This window comes from Crassostrea angulata, chromosome 3 (genome assembly GCF_025612915.1).
Source record: "Crassostrea angulata isolate pt1a10 chromosome 3, ASM2561291v2, whole genome shotgun sequence".
Classification (NCBI taxonomy): domain Eukaryota; kingdom Metazoa; phylum Mollusca; class Bivalvia; order Ostreida; family Ostreidae; genus Magallana; species Magallana angulata.
Window position 1 is genome coordinate 56,929,340 of NC_069113.1, and position 26,310 is coordinate 56,955,649.

Sequence of the window (26,310 nt, forward strand, 5' to 3'; positions counted from 1 at the left end):
GCAATTAAATTTGCATATTTATGTTCTTTGAATTGAGATTTAAATTATTTAGAAATTGTAAATGAATAATAATAATAGTAATTCAAACACAAAACATAATTAAATACGCTATTTTTATCTATTCAAATATATAATTCAAATGATGAGATGCAATGATGCTTCTAACAGACAACAACAGACAGACGGACGGACAAACAGACAAGTAAATAAAATCGGGGACGTTGGCATCAAAACAAAAGTAAATGACCACAGTACTTATTCCTGGTTTAATCACTATTAAATATATAAATCTAGTTTTTACCTAATAAAAATATACATTGTTTGAAAGAGGAATCTTGGTATGTACTGTGAATATGTCCCAAAAAATGTGTACAGTACGAATGTATAGTTAGTGGTGTACAGTGTTTACATACAGTCAGTGCGACTGTACAAAGAGTGGAACACTGTTTTAACGTCCAGTAAATGTGACTGTACAATAAGTGGTCTACTGTTTTTACGTCCAGTAAATGTGACTGCACAGTAAGTGGTGTACTACTTATACGTCCAGTAAATGTGACTGTACAGTAAGTGTACTGTTTTACGTCCTGTTTATGTGACTGTACAGTAAATGGTGTACTGTTTTTACGTCCAGTAAATGTGACTGTACAGTAAATGGTGTACTGTTTTTACGTCCAGTAAATGTGACTGTACAGTAAATGGTGTACTGTTTTTACGTCCCGTTTATGTGACTGTACAGTAAATGGTGTACTGTTTTTACGTCCAGTAAATGTGACTGTACAGTAAATGGTGTACTGTTTTTACGTCCAGTAAATGTGACTGTACAGTAAATGGTGTACTGTTTTTACGTCCCGTTTATGTGACTGTACAGTAAATGGTGTACTGTTTTTACGTCCCGTTTATGTGACTGTACAGTAAATGGTGTACTGTTTTTACGTCCAGTAAATGTGACTGTACAGTAAATGGTGTACTGTTCTACGTCCCGTTTATGTGACTGTACAGTAAGTGGGGTACTGTTTTTACGTCCAGTTTTTGTGACTGTACAGTAAGTGGTGAACTGTTTTTATGACCAGTATATGTGACTGTACAGTAAGTGGTGTACTGTTTTATGACCAGAATATGGGACTGTACAGTAAGTGGTGTACTGTTTAAAGGTCCAGTTAATGTGACTGTACAGTAAGTGGTGTAGATCGATCAGCATGTACACAGGGTGGTTACAGTACTTGTAGATTCAATCAGTATTTGTTTATATATTGTCTATGTTCCCTTAGTGACTATAAAATCACAACTAAATGCATGTTGGTATGATAACAATGTATGTGGGTATATAATGTTAGTATTACAACAATACTGTACAAGTCGGTATATGTAAAGTTATTTAGAAGTAACAGTGTTTAGTGTATCCAGTCACTTTATATTCCGAGTATTTACAGTTTATAGAAATGCAGAAATGTACAAATGATATGTTTGTATCAAAAGGTAACGTCAATATGTAGTGTAGAAACATGACTATGTAAACCCAGTATGTATAACGGTATGTAGGGTCAATATACACAGTATATATACACAATCAGTACATACATTTAGTATGTACAGTTGAGCTGATCGTCCAGACTGAGGGGACCCCGGGGGTCGTACAAAGATGGCGCATACAAAAATATACTAAGGGTACCACAAACACACGCTGTCGTAAAAATGTACAAAAATAAACGGTCCATCACCATAGCAACGTACTTCCAATCTCTCTCCTCCTGAAACATTGAAAACAATATGAAGTAGTTGACTAACTGACTGGATTGTTGTGAAATGCAGTAATATCAAATCATATTTCATTTTTATCAATACAGATATAAGTCATTTTCATTAGATCCAGTGTAGATCTATATGTCATAAGATGCACGTACCATATTATCCGCGTCCGCATCTCGCAAGTGGTCCGCCACGAACTTGACCCTCTCTATGGCCTCAATGACCTCCCTCGGATACCTCTTGATTTCTATGGAGTCCCTGGACGGCGCCCGCCCGCGCAGCCCCTCCGTGGAGCCCGCGTTCCACCCCACCCTCGTGGTGATGTCATGGTTGTCCGGAACGTCTTGCATCTCTATACCGTTCACCGCCCGGTATTTATTGTCATTCGATTTCCAATTCAGGTCTGGCCTTTTCATCAACAATATTTTCGGAAGAATTTCCGTAAAAACTCGCTTGACCCACGGACTCATCTTATGTGTGGAGGGTCTTCGAAAATGAATGCCCAGTGTGTATACCGCCAGGAAAATGGACAGTGTCACCACAATCATTGTGAACAGCAGGTATTTACTGATTAACGGGATGACGAAGGACGTCGGAGGACTGATGTCTGACAGTAGGAGGAAGAACACAGTGAGGGCCAGGAGGATAGAGATGGACAGTGTAATCTTCTCCCCGCTGTCTGAGGGCAGGTAGAACACCAGCACTGTCAGACATGAGATGGTCAGGCAAGGCATGATCAGATTCAGGGAGTAGAACAGCGTCCGCCGGCGGAGCGTGATGTTGAACATGATGTCGGGGTAGGGCTGGGGGCAGCAGGGGTAGAACTTCTCCATCCGGCGGGCCGTGACGTTGATGACGTCCCACTCCACGTTCTGGTAGAAGTCTTTGAGGTCAATACCACGGTCAATGATTTTGACCTTTGTGTCCTCGTAGAACACCGCCTGCGAGTCACACACGTGCTGCAGATCTATTTCAAAACCGTCGTACGTCCAGGAACTGAATTTCATGAAGCATTCCTGCATATCAAAGGGAAAGAACTCCACGTCAATGGGGCAATAGCTTTTATAAATGGCTGGCGGTTCCCACACTATTCGTCCCGTGTAGTAAACAGTCGCCTTAGTTAGAAGTGTGATCTCAAACGCTCCGTCTGCACTGTAAAGAAAGCTCTCATTTACCACGTGACAGTGGACAAAGGTAACTTTTTAAGCGATTTACACATATGTCAAAACAAATGCATGATATTCTGTTAAGAAGATATATCATTCGAATATTGCTTATTAAATTACAATGGGTTTTCCTCTTCATCATGTGGTATACATCTTCATTCTTATTAATTACACAATGCTAACAAATTTACCAATCATACAATTCCTTTTTAGTGTTAATTTTTTAGTAGTTCTAATTATTCAGTGATTAAATTTTAAAATTCTTAACATTACTTATATATATACTATATATATACTATATACATTGTAGGTACATGTTTTTGTTATGCAGTTTTCACGAAGTCTTATCATTTATACATAATAATTATGATAAGATTATTTTCAGTTGAATAACGGCTCTAATTTAGTATTTACATTTTCCAGTGTCTTTGCCTGTGATAACACTACGTATCGATTTTGTACTATATAACCCATAATACAAATGACGCCAAATCGAGGCGCCAGCGGGGTTTGCTTATTAATATTTAAATATATAATCGTACGATGGCTTAAAATTATATAAATATAAGTAATAAGGAATCATTCTTTGAATATTATGAGATGATAATTTCGGTCGGGGTTTGATCAAATCTATCATAAAGCCATTCGGGCTTTATTGGATTTGATCACACCCCGACCGAAATTATCACCTCATAATACTCAAAGAACGATTCCTTATTCCTTATTTATATGATAACTTTTTATATATCATACATAAATTTTTACCACACAGTACTAATATTTATGTATTCTATATACAGTACTTACAAATATAATATACATTGCATTCAATATCTACTAATCCTGCGGTAGCTGCCTATCAAGTGGTGGTTATAGTACATTCATACCAGTTCTCGTCTCACAGGTAGTAAATGATCATTCCACAGTACTTACTTGTTATAGAGTACTATATCTGGTCTCCAGAGACTCTCTGACGGGATGTGGGTGACCTGGATTCCCCCGTAGGACCTGGGATCCCATCTCAGTCTGAGGTCGAACCATTCCTAGAACGAGGCTCAATTATTTCAAATAAAATACGTCTATGCAGCAATCTTCATCTCACAATTTGCTGAGAATTATTACATGTACTTGTAAAGACTTATTATTGTCTCCGTAAAAATCTTTATGCAAGGACCAACGTATGTATACATAATGTACCTCTTGTACTATATTGGTCACATCTCGCAGCAAATTATAAGATGTTTACAATAACTTTTAAAACCATCACGATCAGCAAGAAAATTTACTTTTGTAGGTTGAATATCACAAAGAAGTAAAACAAAACTAGAGAACACACGATTTCTGTAAACCAATTTTATTCACGACGACTTATTTTCGCCTTATTCACACCCATGTTGTTATAAAACGCACGCGGCAAGGACTGATTCGCGGCAAGGACTGATTCGCGGCGAGAAATGTTCGCAACAACATGGCTCTCGCGAACCTTGCGAAAATTTCTCATATGCGAACAAAGGTTAGGTTTACAGTATAGGGATGTAGATATTTTAGACTTACCTGTCGCAGCCAAACACTCGTTGTCATGATTTGATTCTTCTCATCCTGAAAAAACAGCAAAATTTAAAATGCTTGTACATTTGTACTTAATTTTATTATTTTAAACTCGTCCTTGGCTCAAAATATTGATATTCTTTTATTAACTATTCAGTATATCAAAGTCATTCTTCTACTGGTAATATATTAAATTGAATTATAGTGATGGCAGTTTTGTTACACAACCGTTAGTAGTGGTACTGACCATGATTGGCTAGTAGAGGTAATATAATGGTCACACTGGTAACCGTGGTTACACTGCTTTTACATTGGTTACATTGATAAATAATAAGTTATAGACTTATAGTCTAGTATGACCGTTTGAGAGCACAGTGTTTAATAAAGACATCAAGTTTAAACTGAGTGAAATATCCCTGACAATCAAATTTGATTACTCATATTCAGCCAATATCCATGGAAGCTCCCTCTGTTCTGCATTTTGTGCATTGCCAATCTTTATTGTGTAATAAGATTTCAGTTCCGATTGAAGTCAAGCCTTAAATAGGAGCATGGGGGATATTTAGATAATTGGGTGCCACTGAAGCGCGCGGAGCTAGTCAGTTCCTGCAAAACATGATTACCATGATTCCAAACCGTACTGTGGAGGAATCAATGCCTGCCGTCCGGAATCCACCACTACAAGAGCAATGCCATAAACATCGGGCTCGTAATGCATTATTAAACTGTCTTTGAAGGTGATCGTTTAATCAAAAGTACGTAAACATTAATAGGTACATTACTGATGATGAGCAGTTAATTAATCATCGATAAATTGCCACAGAAGAAAACAATTAATGAAATCACTCTACGAATGCTGAGTAGAAAACGATTTTCAAATAAGATCGTTTATTTATTTATTTTCTAGTAAATTTTAAAGAGCAGTTAATCATCGATAAATTGCCACAGAATAAAACAATTCATGAATTTACTCTACGAATGCAAGGTAGAAAAACGATTTTCAAATAAGATCTATTATTTATTTATTAATAGTCAATTTTGAACGTCTTTTTTCAAGACAAGAACTGCTATTTTTTTAAGAACTTTATGAAAGTGGCCAAATTCTAGCTTTAGAATTTTACTAATTTAAAATATTATTATATGTTATTTCACCAGAAAACTAATTTTATATCTTCAAGAAATAGAAAAAACTTGAATAAAAGATGAATTACAGCCATTAAAAGTAGAGGAGAATTATCCAATTAAAATATTATCTGCTGTGAAGATAGGTTTTACCAATGACGAATCAATTCCTTAAGTTATTAAAATGAATGGACAACCTGCAAAGGAACACTTATCTATCGTCTAGAGAATACTTACAAGCGGTGTGATATATTATACTGATATGTTATAGTGAGTGTAACTGTAAACTTATTTTATTTAACCATATTAATTCATTTTCAACAGATAGGACAAGTTTGAAGCGGGAAATACCTTATATACGGTTATTTTTGTATTGATCTACTTTTCGCCTTTTTCGCGCTCTCTTTTACATCGCAAATTAATGAATATATCTTGTATTTTTTTCTTTACGAAACTTTTTAAATCGCAAAATGATGACTGTGGCAATTAAGAATGTTACATATTTACCTCTTTTAATTAATTTTGTTACAACGAAAATAAAACGGATGTACGCGAAATAACGATATGTATAGCTTCAAAAAATTTCTTTCATTCTAACAAGAGATGATTCAGAATATATCAAATGCTATTACCGTAATATCATATTAAAGAAAAGCAAGACGAATCTTTAATTGCTTTATAAATATATGAATGTAACTCCTTTACAAATCTGGATCTTCAATGAAATTCAAGGTAACGATTGCAAATATTCAAATTAAAGCAAAAGTTTATTTTGCAAATTATGATCATGATCACATCGATTTGCTTAAACAGGTGAGGTGACGTGTATCTACGAGCAGGAAAGTGACGTCACAATCGTTGAACTGTCCTACTGATAATTAGATGCTAGAATTGGACACGCTCGCCATCCATAAAAACTAACACACACCTTGTCCATTATTTGGACCTAATTCAAATATCGCTACTACTGCTGACATTTTCAAATACGGCAACAGACAATTATTGACATTTGACATTGATTCTAAAAAGTAAATAGAACATATCTATCTAGAGGTTAACGTAAATTGTGTTTATTCGGTACTTTAAGTTCCGATTAATGTCAATCTACTCGATTATTTTACACCATATTATAATATGGTGTCGGCAATAGGAAGATCTCATGGCAACAAGGGTATATCTCAAGTAACCGCCATATTGAACAAACTATTAACAATTACATATCAATATCCCGTCTTACGCTTGCACATGTTATTACAATTGAGCGATGCAATTAATACGCACGCTGCTTTATTGAGACAGAGAGGCCGTGTTGTCTTAAGTCTCTGTTTGTGAATCGTGTATTTCATTCAGATGATGTGCATCACACACCAGGCATGGCATTATAAGATACAAACACAAACAAATGAACCCTGTGTGTTATTGATATGTATACACATCTGAAAGCCATTCTGTCGTCAACTTAGGTAAAATCAATCTACAATCTGAGTGAATCAGCCACATCAAAACGTAAGTCGATACATCAGGCATGTTCCTTTTAACAATCTAAATAAACAGCTAATAAAATTCTGGTATCTCTTGATATCTATTAGATATCACTAGATATTCCTAGTACAAGCTTACACTCTAGTAAGTAATGTAATATAGTATGAGAGCACACAAATGGTATTCTACATTATGCCATATTACAGTTAAATACTGGTCACTAAAATAGTACTTATAGTACTGATAGGTACTTACAGTACTGATAGGTACTTACGATCTCCAGTAGCTGGGACAGCCGGAGCCCGAGTTTCACGGTCAGCTTCACAGAGCTGTTTCCGGTGGGCCTGATCAGGTTGCTGTACCTCTCCCCCAACAGGTGATCGTGGAGTTTTTTCTCGGCAGGTTCCTTCATAGTGACAGCGCCACCCACATCGAGTGACATCAGCGCCACTAGCAGGCACCACGGCTCCATCCCGGAACAAACTATCTCAGTAGCGCACCACCAAGGTTATCTCCGAGCGCGGCTCAAATAGAAGCCAAGTTAAAATCAATGTCTGATTGTACGTATCTTTTAAGGCGACACTGGGCGGTTCGTTGTCATTGGGTCTGGGTGTCCGAATCCTTTAACTTCTTGTCTGAATTAGCTACTCATTCATGGCATCGCTGGCCATAAAACACAGTTGGTGTGTATTGTTTTGTACAAGGATAGGACACTACACCTATATCGCTAATTACGATATTCCTCGCGAGCCAATTTATCACGTGCGGTTGTTCGCTGCAAGAACGGTTACACGCGCGGTGCTACGTATAGCGCCATTCAGAATCCTTCTACAGACATCAACTATCGGAATGATCGGCGCTAGTTATGCAACGCACAGGAATTTCTGAGTGCCAGTCTAAGTAACTTGCTTATCACAATATGACATCCTAATTGGTGATTTATTTCCCTTTTACATTTTGAGGAAACTAATCAAACAATCTTTGATTTGGCATGTTGCAGAACCATTTCGTTTCTCAAAAGTCATAAAAGTTGTCGGAAGGCTTGTCTATATTGATTGCCGCCCGCCTTTTTAGCTTTTTTAATTTCTGTCAGCCTCGCAGTTTAAAAAGAACTCAAAGTTTTTGTGCAAGTCTCACACAATGACCAGAAGGAAGCGTTTGTAGTCAACACTAGCTAATCGATCTCAGTTCATTAACGCCTGCTAGTCTTGATACATAGTTAAACATTTAATCTGAGAGTCACTCTAAATTCGATCAGTGTAGAGCTTAAAAGTTAAATGGATGAGTCCGCTTCTATCTACGTTTTAGTTCAATATATATACAGAAATCAATTAATTTTCTTTATAGAATCCCGAGCGTGTGTGTACAAGTTTAACTTACTTAAGAAGTATTTTGTCACATGTTTTCTCATGGAACTTAATACCACTCTGCAAATAAAAGATTATCTGAATCAATAACTACTCTCGTCAAGATATCGGGGAACGACATCTTTTAACACTTTCACAAGATTTGTCAGTCTATCAGAAGCGCATGGATTCCCTGTGATTACAGCTATTACATTGATAGGGGGCGGGGCGGTGTGTCGGGGAGAACTTGTTATAGACTCTTTAAGGCAAGAGTAAATATGTAACCCGTGATTTGGTCGTCAATTCCTTTTTGTGGTGATTTGTAAGGGGTGGGAGGGGAGGATTGTAATGAACTCTTCAGTGTCTCACACACGCAGGTGAAGACGTGTTTGGTACACCAGATTTCGAATAAGGTGGATATAGGTATTTAAAGGGGCATGGTCACGATTTTGGTCAAATTCTATTTTTCTGTTTGTATTATTTACAATGTTTAAGAAATGCATTTCAAATGATCAAATAAAATTGGAGAGTCATACATAGAGTTATAAGAAAGATATAGGGCTCAATATTCTTTGTCGTGTAAACAAGGCTCGTGTCCTGTTTATGTTTACGTAGGTTCAAAATACCAGGAAAGTTTTTTTCAAGCTGAATATTTGTCTATCTTTTTATTCATTTTAAGCATAGATAAACAGTTCATAACCTTTAACACATTCATTTTAGGTATAAAAGTGGAATTCTCACTTCAACATTCAAAATGTACTAGTAAACAAACGCTTTGTTTACAAAGCAAAGAATTTCAAGCTCTGTAACTCGCTTATAACTCAACGAATGACACTCAAATTATGATTGCCTATTAAAAACGCCTAACGGAAGGATTATAAACATTAAAATCGGGAAAAAAAATTCGACCAACATAGTTAAGCTTACTTAACTAGACGTCTTTTACTAATTAACAATTTTTAATTGTCAATGAGTCCATGACTAATTATTTTCCTCACGACACTAGTATAAACAACCGGTGCTGTTTAAATCGTATTATGTGTTATTATTACTTATTAGGTTAGTTACTGACTCACTACGGAAATATATTGGGTTGATCAATCTTATAGATGGCGAGGCGAAGCCGAGCCGTCTATGAGATTGATCAACCCGATATATTTCCGTAGTGAGTCAGTAACTAACCTAATAAGTGTTTTGTTTTCCCGAGGACTATCAAGCGACATATTCATTGGTAAATAGCGGTGATCTACGCAAAGCCATGTACAAAATGCCTTACATCTCGTCCAATTAAACTCATTTAAACTCTTCAAAATTATCAATACCACCTTTCAAATACGCTTGTATAATCTTCGGATCACCCATATTACTTACAATGTTTTGTTGCTATTCAATTTTTAACCTCTGCAGAGATCTGAGCAAATTTAACGTTAGACGCTGCCATTTTGTTCTGCTCAAGACACAACAATGTGACGTCAATATTCAAAGGGCAACTTCTCTAATTTAAAAATAATTCCAAAGGACCACTACTCTAAATATTTTAAGGACTTACTGAGCACGATTTCTGTGTTAAATAATATGAATAATCGAGATGAGTAGGTGAGGCGGCGGCCAATGACGGCCACATTGCCTAATATTAATCCTCAAAGAACCTACATAGAGATATATGAGGCAATCACGTGCCATGTTTAATCCAATGAAAATGTGACATTTCAGTCCGAGGGAAAACAATGTGTTATAACTGCAGATGATTCAAAACAATTTGAATGCAAATATTATGCATCGAATTCTTTAATTTCATTTATTATCCTAACAATACCATGTATATAAATAATCATGACGTCATTACAGTACATCATCAGAGATATTACATAGATGTCATTCATTAAATATACAGACAAGCGTTAAAAAGCTATGATTTATGTTTATCTTTGGTACGGACTCAAATATATGCATATTCTAACAGTATAACATTAATACACACACTCTTCAGTGACGTCATTCATCGTCAGCGCATTACGCGGGTCATACAGAGAGGGGGCGTATAGAAATATGGTAAAAGTTCCACAGAGACAAGCCGCCGAGAAGAGATAGAGAAACAGGCGGTCCACCACCATAGCGATGTACTTCCAATCCAGCTCTTCCTGCCAACAAGAAAGAATCAAATCAAATATCAAACAAAACTACCTCCAATGAATATATAGTCAGATTGAAATAAACTGGACAATTTGTTTGATTTCAAGGTGTGGATTACTGACCATTTTGACTTCGTCACTCTTCCTGAGGTTGTCTGCAATGAACTGCACACCGTTAACGGCGCTCTGGACACGCTTCGGGTATTCAAGGAATTCTTGCGATTTCTTCTTTGGCTCATCGTTTATATTCAATAAATGTAACGAACAGTGGTAGTCTTTTTTCATGCAATGTATTAAACCTCCAACCACCGAGGATTTACTTTTCTTAAACCCTGGCCTTTCCATTCTTAACACACTCGGCAGTATGTCAGTAAAGACTCGCTTTACCCACGGGCTCATGCTGTGTGTTGAGGGTTTCCTATTGGTGATTCCAATCGAACTCACCGCTAGAAATATAGATAACGTCACCAAAATCATGGTAAAGAGGAGGTATTTCCCGATGAGTGGGATGACAAAAGATGTCGGAGGGTTGATGTCTGAGAGGAGGAGGAAGAACACAGTGAGGGCAAGGAGGATAGAGATGGAGAGGGTGATCTTCTCCCCGCTGTCTGAGGGCAGGTAGAACACCAGCACCGTCAGACCGGAAATAGACAAACACGGCATGATGAGGTTAAGGGAGTAGAACAATGGACGCCGGCGGAGCGTGATGTTGAACATGATGTACGGATAAGAGATATCGCAGCAGGGGAACGATTTCACCCTCCACGTGGCCGTCACATTCAGGATGTCCCACTCCACGTTGAAGTAGACGTCTTTTAGATCCACCCCTCGGTCGATCACGCGTTCTTCTTTGTCCCCGACGATGTACGTGATGGCTTTCTCGTCACAGATGTGCCGGAGATCTATCTGCTCCATGTCGTACGTCCAGGAACCAAACTTCATGAAACATTCCTGTCTGTCAAAGGGGAAGAACTCCACATCTATGGGGCAATAACTCTTGTAGATGGCTGGCGGTTCCCACACAATTCGTCCCGTGCTGTAAACTTTAGCTTTAATGTCATGTTTCACGATGAATTCTCCGTCGGCGCTTGAACAAAAATGTTTTGTTTAATTAATGCTGGTGAATGTGTCATTTTAAAAAACCCACAAAGATACAATCTACATATGATATTTTGCAGTGTATTTATTGTATATATATATACAGTTACTATTTGCCGGCCTGAAGTACTGCAGAGTAAATGCTAGTATCATTTGATGAGCATGGATAACCTACTTGTTGTACAGTACAATGTCTGGCTTCCACAGCATTGACGACGGAATCTGAGTCATATCGATACCACCGAAATCCTGGGGGTCCCACACTAAACGCTTGTCCGACCATTCCTAACAAAAACAGCATACAATGTAAAGTCCCATCAAAAATACATTCAGTGTAGTTTCATTAATCATAAAACAAGTCAAGTTTCATATCTATTTTTGGGAGTTGACTTTAATCAACTCTCCTATGCAGTAACTCAGAAAAACCGAAAGTGAAACATTGTTTGGACCTCAGCACAAATCATTGCTGCTGACAAGACTTAGTTCTTGAAAATAATTGATAAATTCGATGTAATGTATGCTAAAGCATTGTTTTTTAAGTAAACTTATTTATAAATACCTTGAAAATAGTCAGATTTTAAATGGTACGAACAATTTAAATATTTTTTGTAGTCGTATGTATTCCTACGCCAGAGTTCAATATTGTCTCGTTCAACTCGACGCTCGGCTGTCTCCGTAAATCTTTGTCGGAGATTTAATGTCTCAGCCGAGCGTTTGGTTAAACGAGAGTAGTGAGAGTTCAATATTGCTTGGATCCATACAATTTTCGAGAAATATTTTATTACTGATACATAGTTTGATTGAATTAATTTTATCTTTAAATATTATTTAACATGATTTATATCGGGGTTTCTCGATATTCTTGTCGAAAAAGTCCAAAAATTCAAATTATAAAAATGTGCGTAATTCAAATTAGAAACTACATGTTCTTGTCATGCAAAATAACATATCATTGATTTTAGAATAAATAAACATCGACAAAATCAACTCCCGTCAGTTCTTCAGTACTTTGATTTTTCTAGTTGCTAATTACACTGTTTTACTTTAGTAAGGTTTTGCTATAGAAAGAGAAAGGTTTCAGTGCCTTATGGCTAATTTCGTTGATGGGGATTCTGTGTTCCTATTATGACGCTCTCAAATGTTTGTCTGACTGTTTACCGGTACTTACTTGGTGTAACCAGACGCTCGTCTTCATTATCTGGTTTTTCTCGTCCTGTAATTGTAATTACTTCTTTTGAGTTACAGTGAAATATTACTAATCGTACATTTTACAACAGAAATTAAACAAAGGATTGTTTTATTATTTTTTATTTATATTTTTTTCTTCAGTTTACCATTCTTATAAGTACATCTACTCAGCACTGGTTGAAAAGTGTGTAATATAATACAAAGAATCACCAAGCCTGTCAAAACCAAGAGCAACACCAACTGTTGCTAGATAATATCATCATATACATGTAGAAGTAAATAATTGCATAACATTTGGAGAAAATGATAATCTTATGTTCGATATTTATAAATGTAGATAACCGTATGTTAAAGGTGTGACTGAGGATGAATTTACCTATGATTAGTGCCTAACCTCTGTTCACCATTCTTTACACCAGACGTGTTTCTTTGGTTTGTTTAAGCAAACATTTCGATTTCTTACGTAGGTATATTAGAGAGAGAAAAGCCTAATTTCTATTTGCACTTTACATCTACTTACCATATCTAAGAGTTGTGATAACCTCATCCCTATTTTCACTTTCAAGGTTCCATTGACGCCCTCACCCCGCGGTCTGACCAAGTTGTTGTAGGCGTGGCCCAGGAGTTGATGCATCAGCAGGCCCTCTTCATCCGACCCCGACACATATCTGGACCGGTCCCAAAACGTTAACAGAAATGCTAATGTTACAAGCAGGGACCGGAAGTCTGAGAATCGCTCCATTGTCAACACCTCCCTAGTTTCCTCTACCGTTTCAGAAAGATTACGTAATCCGGAAGTTAAGAAAAATGACGAGGGTCTCTGAGCGTCGCTGTAGTTTTTCTAACATCCTGCCATTTCTTCGTGCTAACTTACAAAACATGTGCATTTCGTTCCTCTTGCTATTGATCTCAATGTTTTTCTCATGTTACACTCACGCGAACCCAATTTTTAAACTTTGAATGCCAAGATGCTTCTCTAATTGTGTTTAAAGTTTCCTAATTGCATAAATCTGAGAACGATTCAGAAATTTATTTTTGGCCCCGATACATACTCTACAAATACTTCTTATTACTTTATTAGCGAGAACACGCAATTGTTTTTATTTGGTTTTCTGACCATTTTCTTATGAATTCTCATATTGAGTGTTTAAAGAGAACAGGGATGGAACCATAAAACTGTTGCATTATCTGGTATCCATGTACCTGCTACAAGTTTCTGTGTGTATAGATGTCACTCACTATTGTATCAGACTATGCTCTGACGTCAGCATATTCATATTTGTACGAGAAATGAAAATAATTTACCATATCTTTTTCATTGATAAAATCAGCAAACTCATAATATCATAAAACGGTTTCGGGTACCTTGTATTCATTTATTATTATTCATCATATTCCTCTGACGTTTGTGTAAATTCCTCCAAGATGCTCGAAGACATGCAAATGAACAAGTTTAACGGGACTTGTTTAAATCGATACCCGCTGTGTCTTTTTTACACAATCCATTAATGTAAATTGTAGTAAATCTGAATTTGGAAACAGTTATTGGACGTGGTAGCTAGAGTGTGGCATTCTTTATGACGTCTCCGACTGTCGTTAATTAGCTCCGACAATCGGACCCTTGATTCCTTACAAACCTTACCCCATCCTCGCCAACCGAATATACAGAATCGTTTTCAAAGAAAACACCGAATTTGCATCTTAATAAGGGGTAAGTCAGGCGGGCACAGATGTCGCATTGTGATAGGATTGAATTTGCATATCTGATGTCCTTCTTGTTTGTGGAATTTCATGGCACAGGTTCTTGGAGACGACTTCTTATTTGTCGCGCATTACGAGCAATGGAAATGTTTTCCAATGACTCAGATATAAAATATTTAAGTGTGTTTGTAAACATATAACCTGATTAAACTTTTATGGAGAGCGCGGTATGTTGATTAGTACCGTTGACATAGTTTCTTAGGGAGACTATTAGAAGAAGGATCAAAAGGACAAATAGATTTAAGCATATATATACGCTATTTTTTGTATGTTGTAAAAAAAAATTGCTGATTTCAGTGCATGTTATATAATTACCGTCTTATAGGTAATATAAAAAATCTAAAGTAGAGGAATGTTCAAATGATTCAGAAAGTCACATGGTGTGACTCTATAGATAGTAACGACATACGCTTATATAACGTGTCGGGCGGGCATGTCTTATATAAAAGAGTATACGTGCGTAGTGGACACATTACTTAGCTAATAATACGGTTAGCATTGAAACTATGTATTTTTTTAAAACAGAATTTAAATTTGCAATATTTTGACAAGTCGAGGCAACTCTGGCGGTGATCTACGGCGATATTTGGCGGTAAATCATGAGAGCGTGTTGTAGAATCGCGCTGACTCGCACAGCGGGGAAAATAGCCTCATTCACCTCTCAGCTGACACTGCCCCTTAGAGGCGTTGAATGAACAGTAATTCAAATGGAATCCATTAAAACTTGATAAAGTATATTCAATGGACGCGGTGTTAATCTTCAATCGCAGTGTACGGTATAGGCTTTCGTACCTAAGTAATTATGTAATACGTGTATCGTTTAAGGAAGCTGGGTGGTTGAAAGATTACATGTAACTTATGATTACATGTAACTCATGATTACATTTTGCAGTGTCTTTGGCTGTGATAACACTACGTATCGATTTTGTTATATAACCCATAACTACAAATGACGTCAACTGCTTATTTATATATTTAAATATTTAATCGTACGATGGCTTAAATTTATATAAATATAAGTAGCAAGGAATCATTCTTTGAATATTATGAGGTGATAATTTCGGTCGATCGGGCGTGATCAAATCTATCATAAAGCCCTTGGGGCATTCTTTGAATATTATGAGGTGATAATTTCGGTCGGGGCGTAACCAGATCTATCATAAAGCCTTTCGGGCTTTATTGGATTTGATCACGCCCCGACCGAAATTATCACCTCATGATACTCAAAGAATGATTCCTTATTCCTTAATTAGATCTACCTTAAACTTCGAAATAAGATATTTTGGCCATAAACTAACATTTAGTAATGTAAATTTTTGTTTATCATTTTCTTAAATCTTTTTACATGGCTCTTTTTTATTAGGAGATTAAAATAGTATAAAATGCTCACGTCCATCGAGCCTTCTTAAAGAATTAATGCTATGAGACCTGTACTGATTTTAAGTGCATAACAAGTCGGGATGGTTTTTTACTGCTGTATTGTGGGGTTTGAGCCAAAGGACCACATCTGGAGTACCTGCTGGTGTGTAAATCCGATTCGTGTACCTGTAATCTCTCAATAGAAAGGTACCGAATGAAATGCCAAGCGATACAATTAAAACAAGTTCAAATTCCATCTGTGTTGGCAATAAAAAGACGGCGAACTCTCGCTTTTCGTCTTCTCATCAACAATAAGATATGCATATTCTTATTTACTTTGATGCTAGCACCTAAATTCAGCGTGCGACATGCAAAATAAGCTGGTGTGGTTTCCAAAGAAAAACAAACGCTTTGTGGATCATGACCCGAGCATATGTTTTTAACCTCGTTATCACTTTTATTTCACCATATGTTATATCTGATATCACCACGCCACCTGCCGGATGAATGCCTTATCATCAACAACCTATCAATAAAACCACAATTAAATGATGGAGAAGACTTCCCAACAAAACGAAACGGAAACAAATAACTGTACATATGTTATTGTCATGATTCATATAACCAATGTCTAAAAGTGTTCAAACCAAATCCAAGACACATTCTAGAGGTAAATACAATGCATTTTGGGTAGAATTTTTCTGATGTTCGCTATTGCACTTTTTGCTTACAGACTTTTAAACCTCTGCTGTGGTTATTTTTCTATCAGCAGTGATACATCAGTAAAAAGATTGAACAGATTAAGCGAGGATTAGTTTTAGCTGTTAAACTCCGCACGTTCATCGTTAGCTCTGATTGCTTCCATGTACAACAACCTAATTTTGTTTGTTTTTAACTTAATTTTGTTTTGACTGGCGTGGCTAGAATGTAAATACACTAAAATCCTCAAACACCATTTTAAACACCTATATATAGATACACTGACGGGTTTAATTGTTTGGAGGAAAATTCTACGGAGCATCCCGGGTTTTCTATCTTAAGTTAATTTGACTCAGTTACACTCAATCACAGAATTCGCTCCATTAGCTTTTTGTTTATGGAAAGATGAAAGAGAAAAATTTTAAAAGTTATGACATATCTAGTTCGCATTTAAGTTCTAATTAATGTTGGCTCTCTTCCTTGTCTTATGATGCCGAATGATCAAAGGACCAATCCGCGGTCAGCCTTTTAGTTGAGGCTTTAGAAGTACTCTCATCCAGTGAATATCTTTATTAAATTCTATTATCAGCGGGTGCAAGCCAGTTCACTTTTTTCCTTTTGCACAGATTTATTTTAGAAAAGACATATCTTGTCATGGTTTTTACATGTAAATTAATTAAAAGTTACATTGAAGCTTCGTATAAACAATATCTTGAGATTACATAATGTTTTACACAAAGGTCCATGTTGAGTTTTTGGAGAATGTTTTGCACTATGATAGAGACTGAATAAGGACTGCTAATTAAGGAGGACGGCGAGTCTCTCCCAGACAAAGAAGTCAAGACGAGGCTGCGGCCCCGGGAGGAGAGGAGCGTCTGGTGGAATCTCATTTCCGGCCGCTGATCAAAGTCGGCGGGATTGTCACCAGCTGTTGTCTCCTCTTGACAAAAAAAACAACAAGAGGACACTCAACTTGTAGCGGCCGTAATTACAGTCTTTGCCAACATTCCTTGATCTTGTCAAATACTGTCGCTACTCTGAAGTCGCTACTGGGCCTGTAAATCATAGATACAAAGAATATTTGCAGAGAGAGTTTGAGCAGTCCTAAAAAGAGAAAATAAAGGAAAGCGATATAGTTCTCATTTTATTATGATATAACCAGAAATGGTTTGTACATGTATAAAATGACGTCACATTATTATTCCTTAAAATCTCTCTCTCTCTCTCTCTCTCTCTCTCTCTCTCTCTCTCTGCGATATGTGTCTCATTGAAACTGATGTTACCCTACACGGACAAATCACAAGCACTTGACGTAAAATACATGTACATCATTTTGTCATGATCATTATAAATGTGTCCAAACTTCAAATGCAGTGGATAAACCTTTTTGACGCCAGTCTTACTGTTACGTAAGCAACATTCTTTTTACGATTTGAACCCTTAGCCAACCAACCAGAATTCCATCATTATGAAAGAACTATATACATGGGCACAGAATCATAGCAGATGTGTTGATCTTCAAAATTTAAAAGAGCGACTGTGACAAAACTTTTAAATGTTTTGATATGGGAAATACATTTATCAATAGAAAGATATGTTGTAAACGTTCATGTGCCTGTGAGACTAATCGATATATTCACTCACATCTTTCTATTCCAAGTGTTTTAAAAAGCCTTGAAATTTTGTCGAACTATGCAAAGTTCCAGTAGAAATTGAATAAAATCTAAATCTAGGATACACTTCAACCGTAGCCATTCTTACAAATCTGATATAAAGTATAAAAAATCTATATCAAAGTTTGTCGTTGTAAATGTTTAGATTTTCATGTCCTTGCTTTATATATATGTGTTAATATTAACTTGTTTCAGCACACATGAAAGCGAACATCAAAACTCGGGTTTGATACAGCTGTCATCAGGCGCCTGGGGGGTCAGGGTCTGCCTGTCGTCATACAGGGTGGGGGCCTGGAGGATAATCCCAAAAGTCCCAACTACACACGCTATCGTAAATATCCACAGAAAGAGTCGGTCCAGCACCATGGCAACGTATTTCCAGTCCTCTTTTATCTAAGAGTGCAGAAAAAAGCAACAAGATGTTTCATTAATCAACATTTTCAATTTAAATATATATAGTTTTTACTCAGATTTTGATTTAGTCAGCATGTAAATAATGGAGTCCAGAATTACCGAATTTTCTTTGTCATCTTTTTTCAGATGCTCAGCAATAAAGCAAACACTATCCACTGCGTCTTTGATCTCCCGGGGAACTGGTTTATGACGTCGACGCACGCTCAGTTCCGTTTCTTTAGTTGCACTAATTAGTTCTTCTTCTACAGGGTCATGAAAAATATTGCTATTCTCGAATTTCCTCTGTTCTACTCTTCGACGAATCATATCTTTGTATGATTGCGTCATCTCCACGCCATTACAAGTTCTGATCACTCTACCGGTACTGTGCTCATTCTCTAAGTTTGGTCGCCGCATTACTAATAAGCGCGGCAAAACATTTAAAAACACTCTTCTGACCCATGGCGCCATCGTGTGGGTTGACGGCGACCGGAAGTGAACGTTTAGCACTATCACAGTCACAAGAATAGAGAGAGTCACGAGTATCATCGTGAACAGTAAGTACTTGCCGATCAGAGGCACAACAATCGATGTCGGCGGAATTATGTCGGCCAGAAGAAGGAAAAACACAGTTAACGACAGCAAAATTGAAATGCACAGAGTAATTTTCTCGCCGCTGTCACTGGGGAGATAAAAGACAAGAACCGTCAGGAATGATATGGAGACACAGGGAATGATCAAGTTGACCGTGTGAAACAACGTCTTCCTTCTCATTGTGATATTGAAAGTGATGTCCGGAAATGGCGACGGACAGCAGATGTAACGTTTGTAGTGTTTCTGGGCGGACCCCTCTAGGATGTCCCACTCTACACTGGGGTAGAAGTCCCGGAAGTCGATGCCCTTACGGATGACTTCCGTGGACGTGCTCTCGGACACGCACAGATGGACCAGGTCTACCTGATTCCCGTCGTATGTCCACGATCCGAACTTCATGATGCACTGCTGGATATCAAAGGGGAAAAACTCCACGTCGATCATACAGGAACTCTTGTAAATGGCGGGTGGCTCCCACACCACCTTACCGTCAGGGTGAAGGATAGCCTTCGTCATCAGCGTCACCTCGTAATTACCGTCAGCGCTGGAACGAGATAGCAAAGTGCGATTAACTTTTGAATTCTATAACCATGACTAACAACCACGGATTCTATAACTTACAGCGTCTCACATTATTCTTTCTTCGTAGACGCATATTTCACTTTGATCTATGCAAACACATTTATAAGATTTAAGGTGAAAAGTTACGGCACGTCTAGACGTAAGAAAACATACTAGATTATAATTTTGTATTCCTTATTACACATATTTTTGCTTTTTATATTGTTAGAGTATACTCAATACAACAGCACCGGTATGGGATTTATGCATTTTATTTTCATACAGCCTAAAGTTTCATTAAAACCTACTCACTTGTTAAAAAGCACAACATCCGGGTTCCAGATGTCGCCAATAGGAACCTCTATCGTCTTAATGCCGTTGTATTCCACGGGATTCCAGACTAAACCCTGATCGTACCACTCCTTCCGGTAAGGAAAGGGGTCAAAGGTTAGAGGGCATGACCTTACCTTTGTTAGTGGTTAGTAAAGCCAAACCAACACCGTGTATTATTCAAGCAAAATATAGAAATATGGAAAATAAGGTGCAAGAATAACATCTATCAAACTCCACGTTTAATAGATGTAATTCTTTACTAAATGAAACAATCATTGTTACATAGGTCCCTAAATAAAACTCTACACTTGCCTAAATTCATCTGCATTAAATTCAATTACTGTCCCCAGTTTCCACATTTCTATTTTCCGTCCACCGTTCAGAGTGCTGATGGATTATATATTGGAATAAGTGGTGTACAAACCAGGTTCATGGATTAGGGATTATATCTGGAGATTAAGGAAGTACATACCACGTCCATGATTTTGGTAAAAATCGCACTTGCCTTTACAACATCTTAAGCCGAAATAATTAGATACCAATGAACGATTTCGAAGACTATGAAATAACTAACCGAGATATAAACATTTAATTTTGGTGTCGCTTACTCACTTATTATATAAGACAATATCTGGGAGCCAAATGTCTCTAGCGGGGACGTATAGCCTATCTACGCCACCGTACTCCCGCGGGATCCACGCCAGCTTATAGTCGTACCACTCCTGACAGGCGAGCAAGCAGCGGAGAAAAGTGGAGAGAAAATCGAGTACATTAGAAACTAGTCCCAACTTGGAACTTCCAAGCAATGATAAAAGTACTAATGTCATGCATAAAGGTGCACATGCAAAATTTGTCAATGGAAATTATTTGCAAAGGCATCACATTTAAAGTTGTATTGCAATTAAAAAAAAACAAAACAAAAAAACACAAGTTTCTCATAATCTAAATGAACTGCTAAATTTGTATATTGATAAAATGATATATACCATTTCGCCAATATTCATAAAATACATTTGACAGTTAATGCAGTGCGTTATAGCGTTATAGAGATTTCGCCAATAGCCAGAGAGTAAAAAGAGAAGAAACGGAGCAGACAAGAGGGTTAGATACTGCTAGTAAGTAGGTGTAAAATAGGAATGCCTTGTATCTGGCACGCCTCTAAAGATATTATTCAGTACGCTTAGTGCGATACATGCATGCAGTAACATCTATACAGATAATCAACCGCGAAAGACCAAATCGCAAACCCCCTGGAACCTATATAGTAACAATGTCCGGATATACATGTATTGTATAACTTTTAAAAATTAGATCAACCCAGCTAAAACATTAGATGGCACAGCGTAATGTATTGTGTTCAGCAATGCAAATGAATTGATTAAAGTTCAGATGTTTAAAGTAATGAAGACACACGTTTTTGAGTGAGGTAGATGTTATACAGACATTTATATAGATGTATGATGTCCAATACTAATAAACATTTAGACATGTTCAGTAATGCAGCTAGATATGTATGTTTATTATTATACCCGATATACTTTATGCAATGATAGAAAATAGAATCCAATGCCTCTATATTATACATCTTGGGTTATTATCATAATCAGAAGCATCAGCTCTGCGTAAATTCTGCTCTAACGAATACATCTGTTTATATTAAAAATATTATCATCTTCCGTTCATTTGCCTTTCAAATTCTTTTAGAAATAGATAGGAAAAGACACAAGATATAAATTTGATAAGCTTCCGAAACGGAAGAAAACTGAAGCGAGTATTCGACTAAAGGAATATCATTTTCTAATTAGAAATCCGGATATTTGAGGGTTTGGATTTTAGTCTTTGTCGACAGTTGATCGATACCTGTCTGAGCCAAACGTTTGTGGTCATTATTTGGTTCTTCTCGTCCTGCAAAAAGAGCAACGTCAACTCGGTCAAAACAAACAAACTCAAATAAATAAAAAAATACCTATGAAACCAATCAATTTATACACTTAAAACTTTGAGTTTTCTAATGGAGAAAACCAACAGTTTTGTTTAAACTTATTAATTCTAATTACGAATCAAACTATTTTCACACAATTACATTATGTATGCATTAACAGGATCTAAATCACTTGTTCTCGAGGTATTACCATGTATCGAATAAAAATTTAACGTTGTGCTTACGGGAAAAACCCAAAGAAACTACGTAACTATATTTGAAATTTACTTTTACAAAACCACGGAACATTTCGACAGAACTATTTTTTTTCAGGAATTGATTTTAATGACCAAGCCGTGTGTTAGTTGGCCGTGGGATTCCCTGCACATAGCGCCCTCTCCAGGCCATTGCGTGACGCGCTAAGTGATCCAAGAAACCCTACTAGTGTGTGTTCAGCTCTTCAGAATGTGTGAAGAAAATGGACTCGTTTCATCTCAAGGACTTGTACCGAGATTTAGCGAGGGGTTTGAACGCAACACGGAATTAAAAAGATTCATCAGCATGATCAAAAAACGATAGAGTGCAAACAAAGGTGGTCATTCATTGCGTCGCTACTACAAGATTTTTCTTGTCCTATATTGAGTCTCGTTCAATATGTGTTCGGTTTGTGTGCAAGCTGAATGAAATCTTCTATGATCTTGTAATGAAAGATATTAAAATTATGTCATTATGGATTCCGAACAATAAAATAGGGACAACAGTGCACTGTACAAATAAGTATTAAACTAAAGATTCGTATTAAAAGAATACAGTGCTAGTTAAACATTTGCGGCATCAGAGTTATATATGTCAAGAATCTGCGCCTTTAGATAATACGTTTTGTGATAGAATTATAGCCATTTGAATAACTCTTTGTCTGCAAATAGACATCCGTCATCACATTGAATGTAAACGAATAGTTCTCATTTAGAAAAAACTTAAAACTGGGATACTTGTTAATGTTTCATGGTAACATCAAAAACATCTCTCTGATGTATTCCTCCGCGACGGATTTCTGGATTTATTTGACAGGCGACGATTAATCAGGCGACCGGAAGAGTTGACGCGAGAATCGGAGTATAGCAGGAGAGATTTGATGGCGATGGACAAGGAGCTATGGAATAAATCGTTCTAAATATGACTGATAGAGCTTGAAGACCATACTAAATCAATTTCAGTCAATTGCTACGACTTGTTAGGGTTGATAAATTACTCCGTTACGTGGACTATTTTCCATCTGAATTCGCTTAATGGGAACTATTTCTATATTTTCGTCATTGTTGGTTCCTGTTATAAAGTAGATGTATATTTGAAGAAAACAAAGTTAAAAAGAATATTTACGTCAATCCGTCCCAGTCTTGCATTCCTAAATACCCCCCCCCCCAAAAAAAGATAAAAATCGTCGCAATTTTCTTGCTGAATTAATAATTATAATGTGTTAATTTGTTTATATGTGTCCAGTTTGTACTTCTAAAAATAAATAAAATTGTTTGATAAATATTGCTTAGCGTATACCCCAATTTTAAATTTACATGTCATTTTTTAAAAGGAGAAATGAGTTCGTTTTGAGTCCTTTTTTTAGACAATTTAAAAAAAAAATACTGGACTAAAAAATGGAAACTTAAGGAAAGACACATTAGATTAGATTAGATCAATTGTTTTAAAGGATTGATTGATTTAACGTCTTGGTTTTTTTTAAGGGTAAATGTTATTGTGATATTACGACAAGAAGGTTGCAGGAAATTTGAATGCACCTTAAGTACCTATACAAGAATACCCAGCACACAGTATGCAATTTAAAATTTAACAAAGTAATAAGTCTATATTTTAAATAAATATTCGGCACAATTATACGTATTGATAAAAACGACCTCTTTTTAGAGGGAGAGGGCTAATCAATGGAAGAAACCAATTACATTTGTGTATTTAAATGGAGCGTTTTGAATATTCATGCAGTGATGTGGGTTTGGCGGTGCCACTAATTCTCGATCATTAATGACACACTTACAGAAACAAAGGGGGACCGGCCGGCCTGCTTGGGTCCCTTCGTGGTCACCATAGTGATATATTTTATATATACAAGTAGGTATGCGGGAGCGTTTTGTTTTGCATCGATCCTGATTTTCTTGATCGTTAATTAACTGCCCGTGGTTATATGAACAATTATTGAGATTTTTGAGTGAAGATCCCAAGGGAATGCAACAATAGAATTGAATTCCAATGTCCACCACAGATAACTATAGCATTAGATATAATCGCTTCTGAATCCTCAAGTGTAACCCTTATATTGAGTCGATATACTTAATAACTTTGATCACATATTAAATATTATATAAGCTCTTTGTGTGTAATTACCAGTCTTATTAACAATTAAACCTGCTCAAAGAGATACATGAATACACTACATACTCGGTTATACATAAGACGGGCCCGGCAGGTGCCCGAGGTTCGGAATAAAGCACGTGTACTTACGATGTCTATGAGCTGGGACAGTCGGATGCCCATCTTGACGATCAGTTTGTCGGAGCTGTTACTGACGGGTCGGATCAGTTTATTGTAGGACCGCTTCAGCAGATCGTAGTACAGTCGCTTAGCGTCATCGTTCCCAGTCACAAGTACCACTAAACAACACAGTATCCAGTTCACTAGTCCCCTCATCCTCAATTATCAAAGTGCAAACCTGCACACGTCCGGCTAAGCAACGAATACACATTCGCCTCGGCCTCAACCAGATGTTACGAAGGGGAACTGTTTCTTTCACAGTCATTAATTGATTTTTCTCATTTTGTTGAATATGGCGGTCATATATACATGAACTTTTATCTTATTTGTTAAATATACGGAGATTAATGTTTACTTTGGAGATCGGAGCGGGCCATTCTATAGACACTGGCAGCTCCGTCATATTGTTAGCGCAACGACCGCGCCACCTACCGGCTGAGGTAGAGTAACGAGTATCAGTAGAGAACCTATGGGCCCCTGTGCTTCCCCTGTAATTGATTTGGCAGATATATATGTTCTACGGAAGATGTTTCCGGGGAGGCACACACGTGCTGCCAGTGTATACAGTTACATAACAATAAAAGAGATACATATAGAAGAATGTTAATGAGTTCAAGAACTGCTGTTCATTGAACGTGTAAAAACATAATATATGTACATCCGAAAACAACGTGTCGTATTAAAGTCGGGAAGAATCGTCACCGACATTTTATACTTGATTATTCAATGAGATGTTCTTATGATTTGGTGCCGGGATTAATTCAGCAAACAATCGTTATAGCTTTGTAATAATATTGCTGTTCTGCGTCCAATTCCGGCGTTTAAAAACGATCTGTGTAGAGACAATTTCAGCGAAAACTGACATTGTTTTGTATTATTGATTTTATTAATTTAATACTTTAGAGTTTTAATCAAATTTTAATAATCTGATTTAATGTGTACAAGCTGTTTTTTTTTAAATTTAAAACTAAGTTTACACAATTGTAATGCAGATAAAAAAAGAAGAATATTTGCCCAATCCAGCGCTGCATGCGATTGAACCATTATTAAATAATTTTTACAACCATTGTGTGAATTCGCACAAACACTTAAAAATGATGTTCCCAAGATTAGTTTTTGACATTCTGTTGTTAGTTTAATATTTCAAATTGACAAGGGTGGCAATTTAGTCTATGATTAGATTTATTGAGTATTTTAATTAGATTTTTAAGTGTATACCTTTAAATATATTGTTATTTTCTAAATTCGGTTCATATGTATTGTGTATGCCTGTAGACGCGGCATTTTGTATTCACAAGTGAATCTTATTTTCACTTATACCTATATAAATGTCAGAACTGATTGCAATAGTACTTGTCTGTAGGATAAATGATCAAATTACAATTCAGTACATTATGATTTCTTCTATTTTTTCCTGGTTTAAGAATTATTTCTAATAAATTGCTATGCAGGGGTGAAATTATTTAGTTAAATTCTTCTAGTCCCTAACATACAATGTAATGTTTCAGTTATCGGTATGTTCTATGTTGTACTACTGAAGAATCGATTTTAAAAAAAATTCCTCCACTTTCCACTTTGATTAACAAAAATGTAAACGATTCCCATCGCCTAGGATGTGAATTCTAGAAATGTTCACAAATTTTTATG

The 26,310-nt window shown here is 36.6% G+C and overlaps 2 protein-coding genes across 3 annotated transcripts; both read right to left on the bottom strand.

The window, feature by feature from the left end:
* Window positions 1–105: 105 nt before the first annotated feature.
* On the bottom strand, window positions 106–13,937 carry LOC128176993 (uncharacterized). The gene is made up of 10 exons (XM_052843496.1): window positions 13,349–13,937; window positions 12,809–12,853; window positions 11,816–11,925; window positions 10,666–11,629; window positions 10,394–10,551; window positions 7,339–7,570; window positions 4,467–4,511; window positions 3,846–3,955; window positions 1,902–2,898; window positions 106–1,748 (listed from the first exon to the last, which is right to left on the bottom strand). Exons 1-10 carry the CDS (start codon window positions 13,568–13,570, stop codon window positions 1,581–1,583), a joined length of 3,051 nt encoding a protein of 1,016 aa, XP_052699456.1. The 5' UTR covers window positions 13,571–13,937; the 3' UTR covers window positions 106–1,580.
* Window positions 13,938–18,307: 4,370 nt separating this feature from the next.
* Window positions 18,308–25,087, bottom strand: LOC128179017 (acetylcholine receptor subunit alpha-like 1). Of its 2 annotated transcripts, none has more exons than XM_052846479.1 (5): window positions 24,634–25,087; window positions 22,062–22,106; window positions 20,181–20,290; window positions 18,834–19,851; window positions 18,308–18,713 (listed from the first exon to the last, which is right to left on the bottom strand). In XM_052846479.1, exons 1-5 carry the CDS (start codon window positions 24,817–24,819, stop codon window positions 18,534–18,536), a joined length of 1,539 nt encoding a protein of 512 aa, XP_052702439.1. In that variant the 5' UTR covers window positions 24,820–25,087; the 3' UTR covers window positions 18,308–18,533. The 2 variants fall into 2 exon arrangements, with proteins under 2 accessions (XP_052702439.1, XP_052702440.1); XM_052846480.1 differs by lacking the exon at window positions 20,181–20,290 and adding an exon at window positions 20,814–20,923.
* Window positions 25,088–26,310: the final 1,223 nt, after the last annotated feature.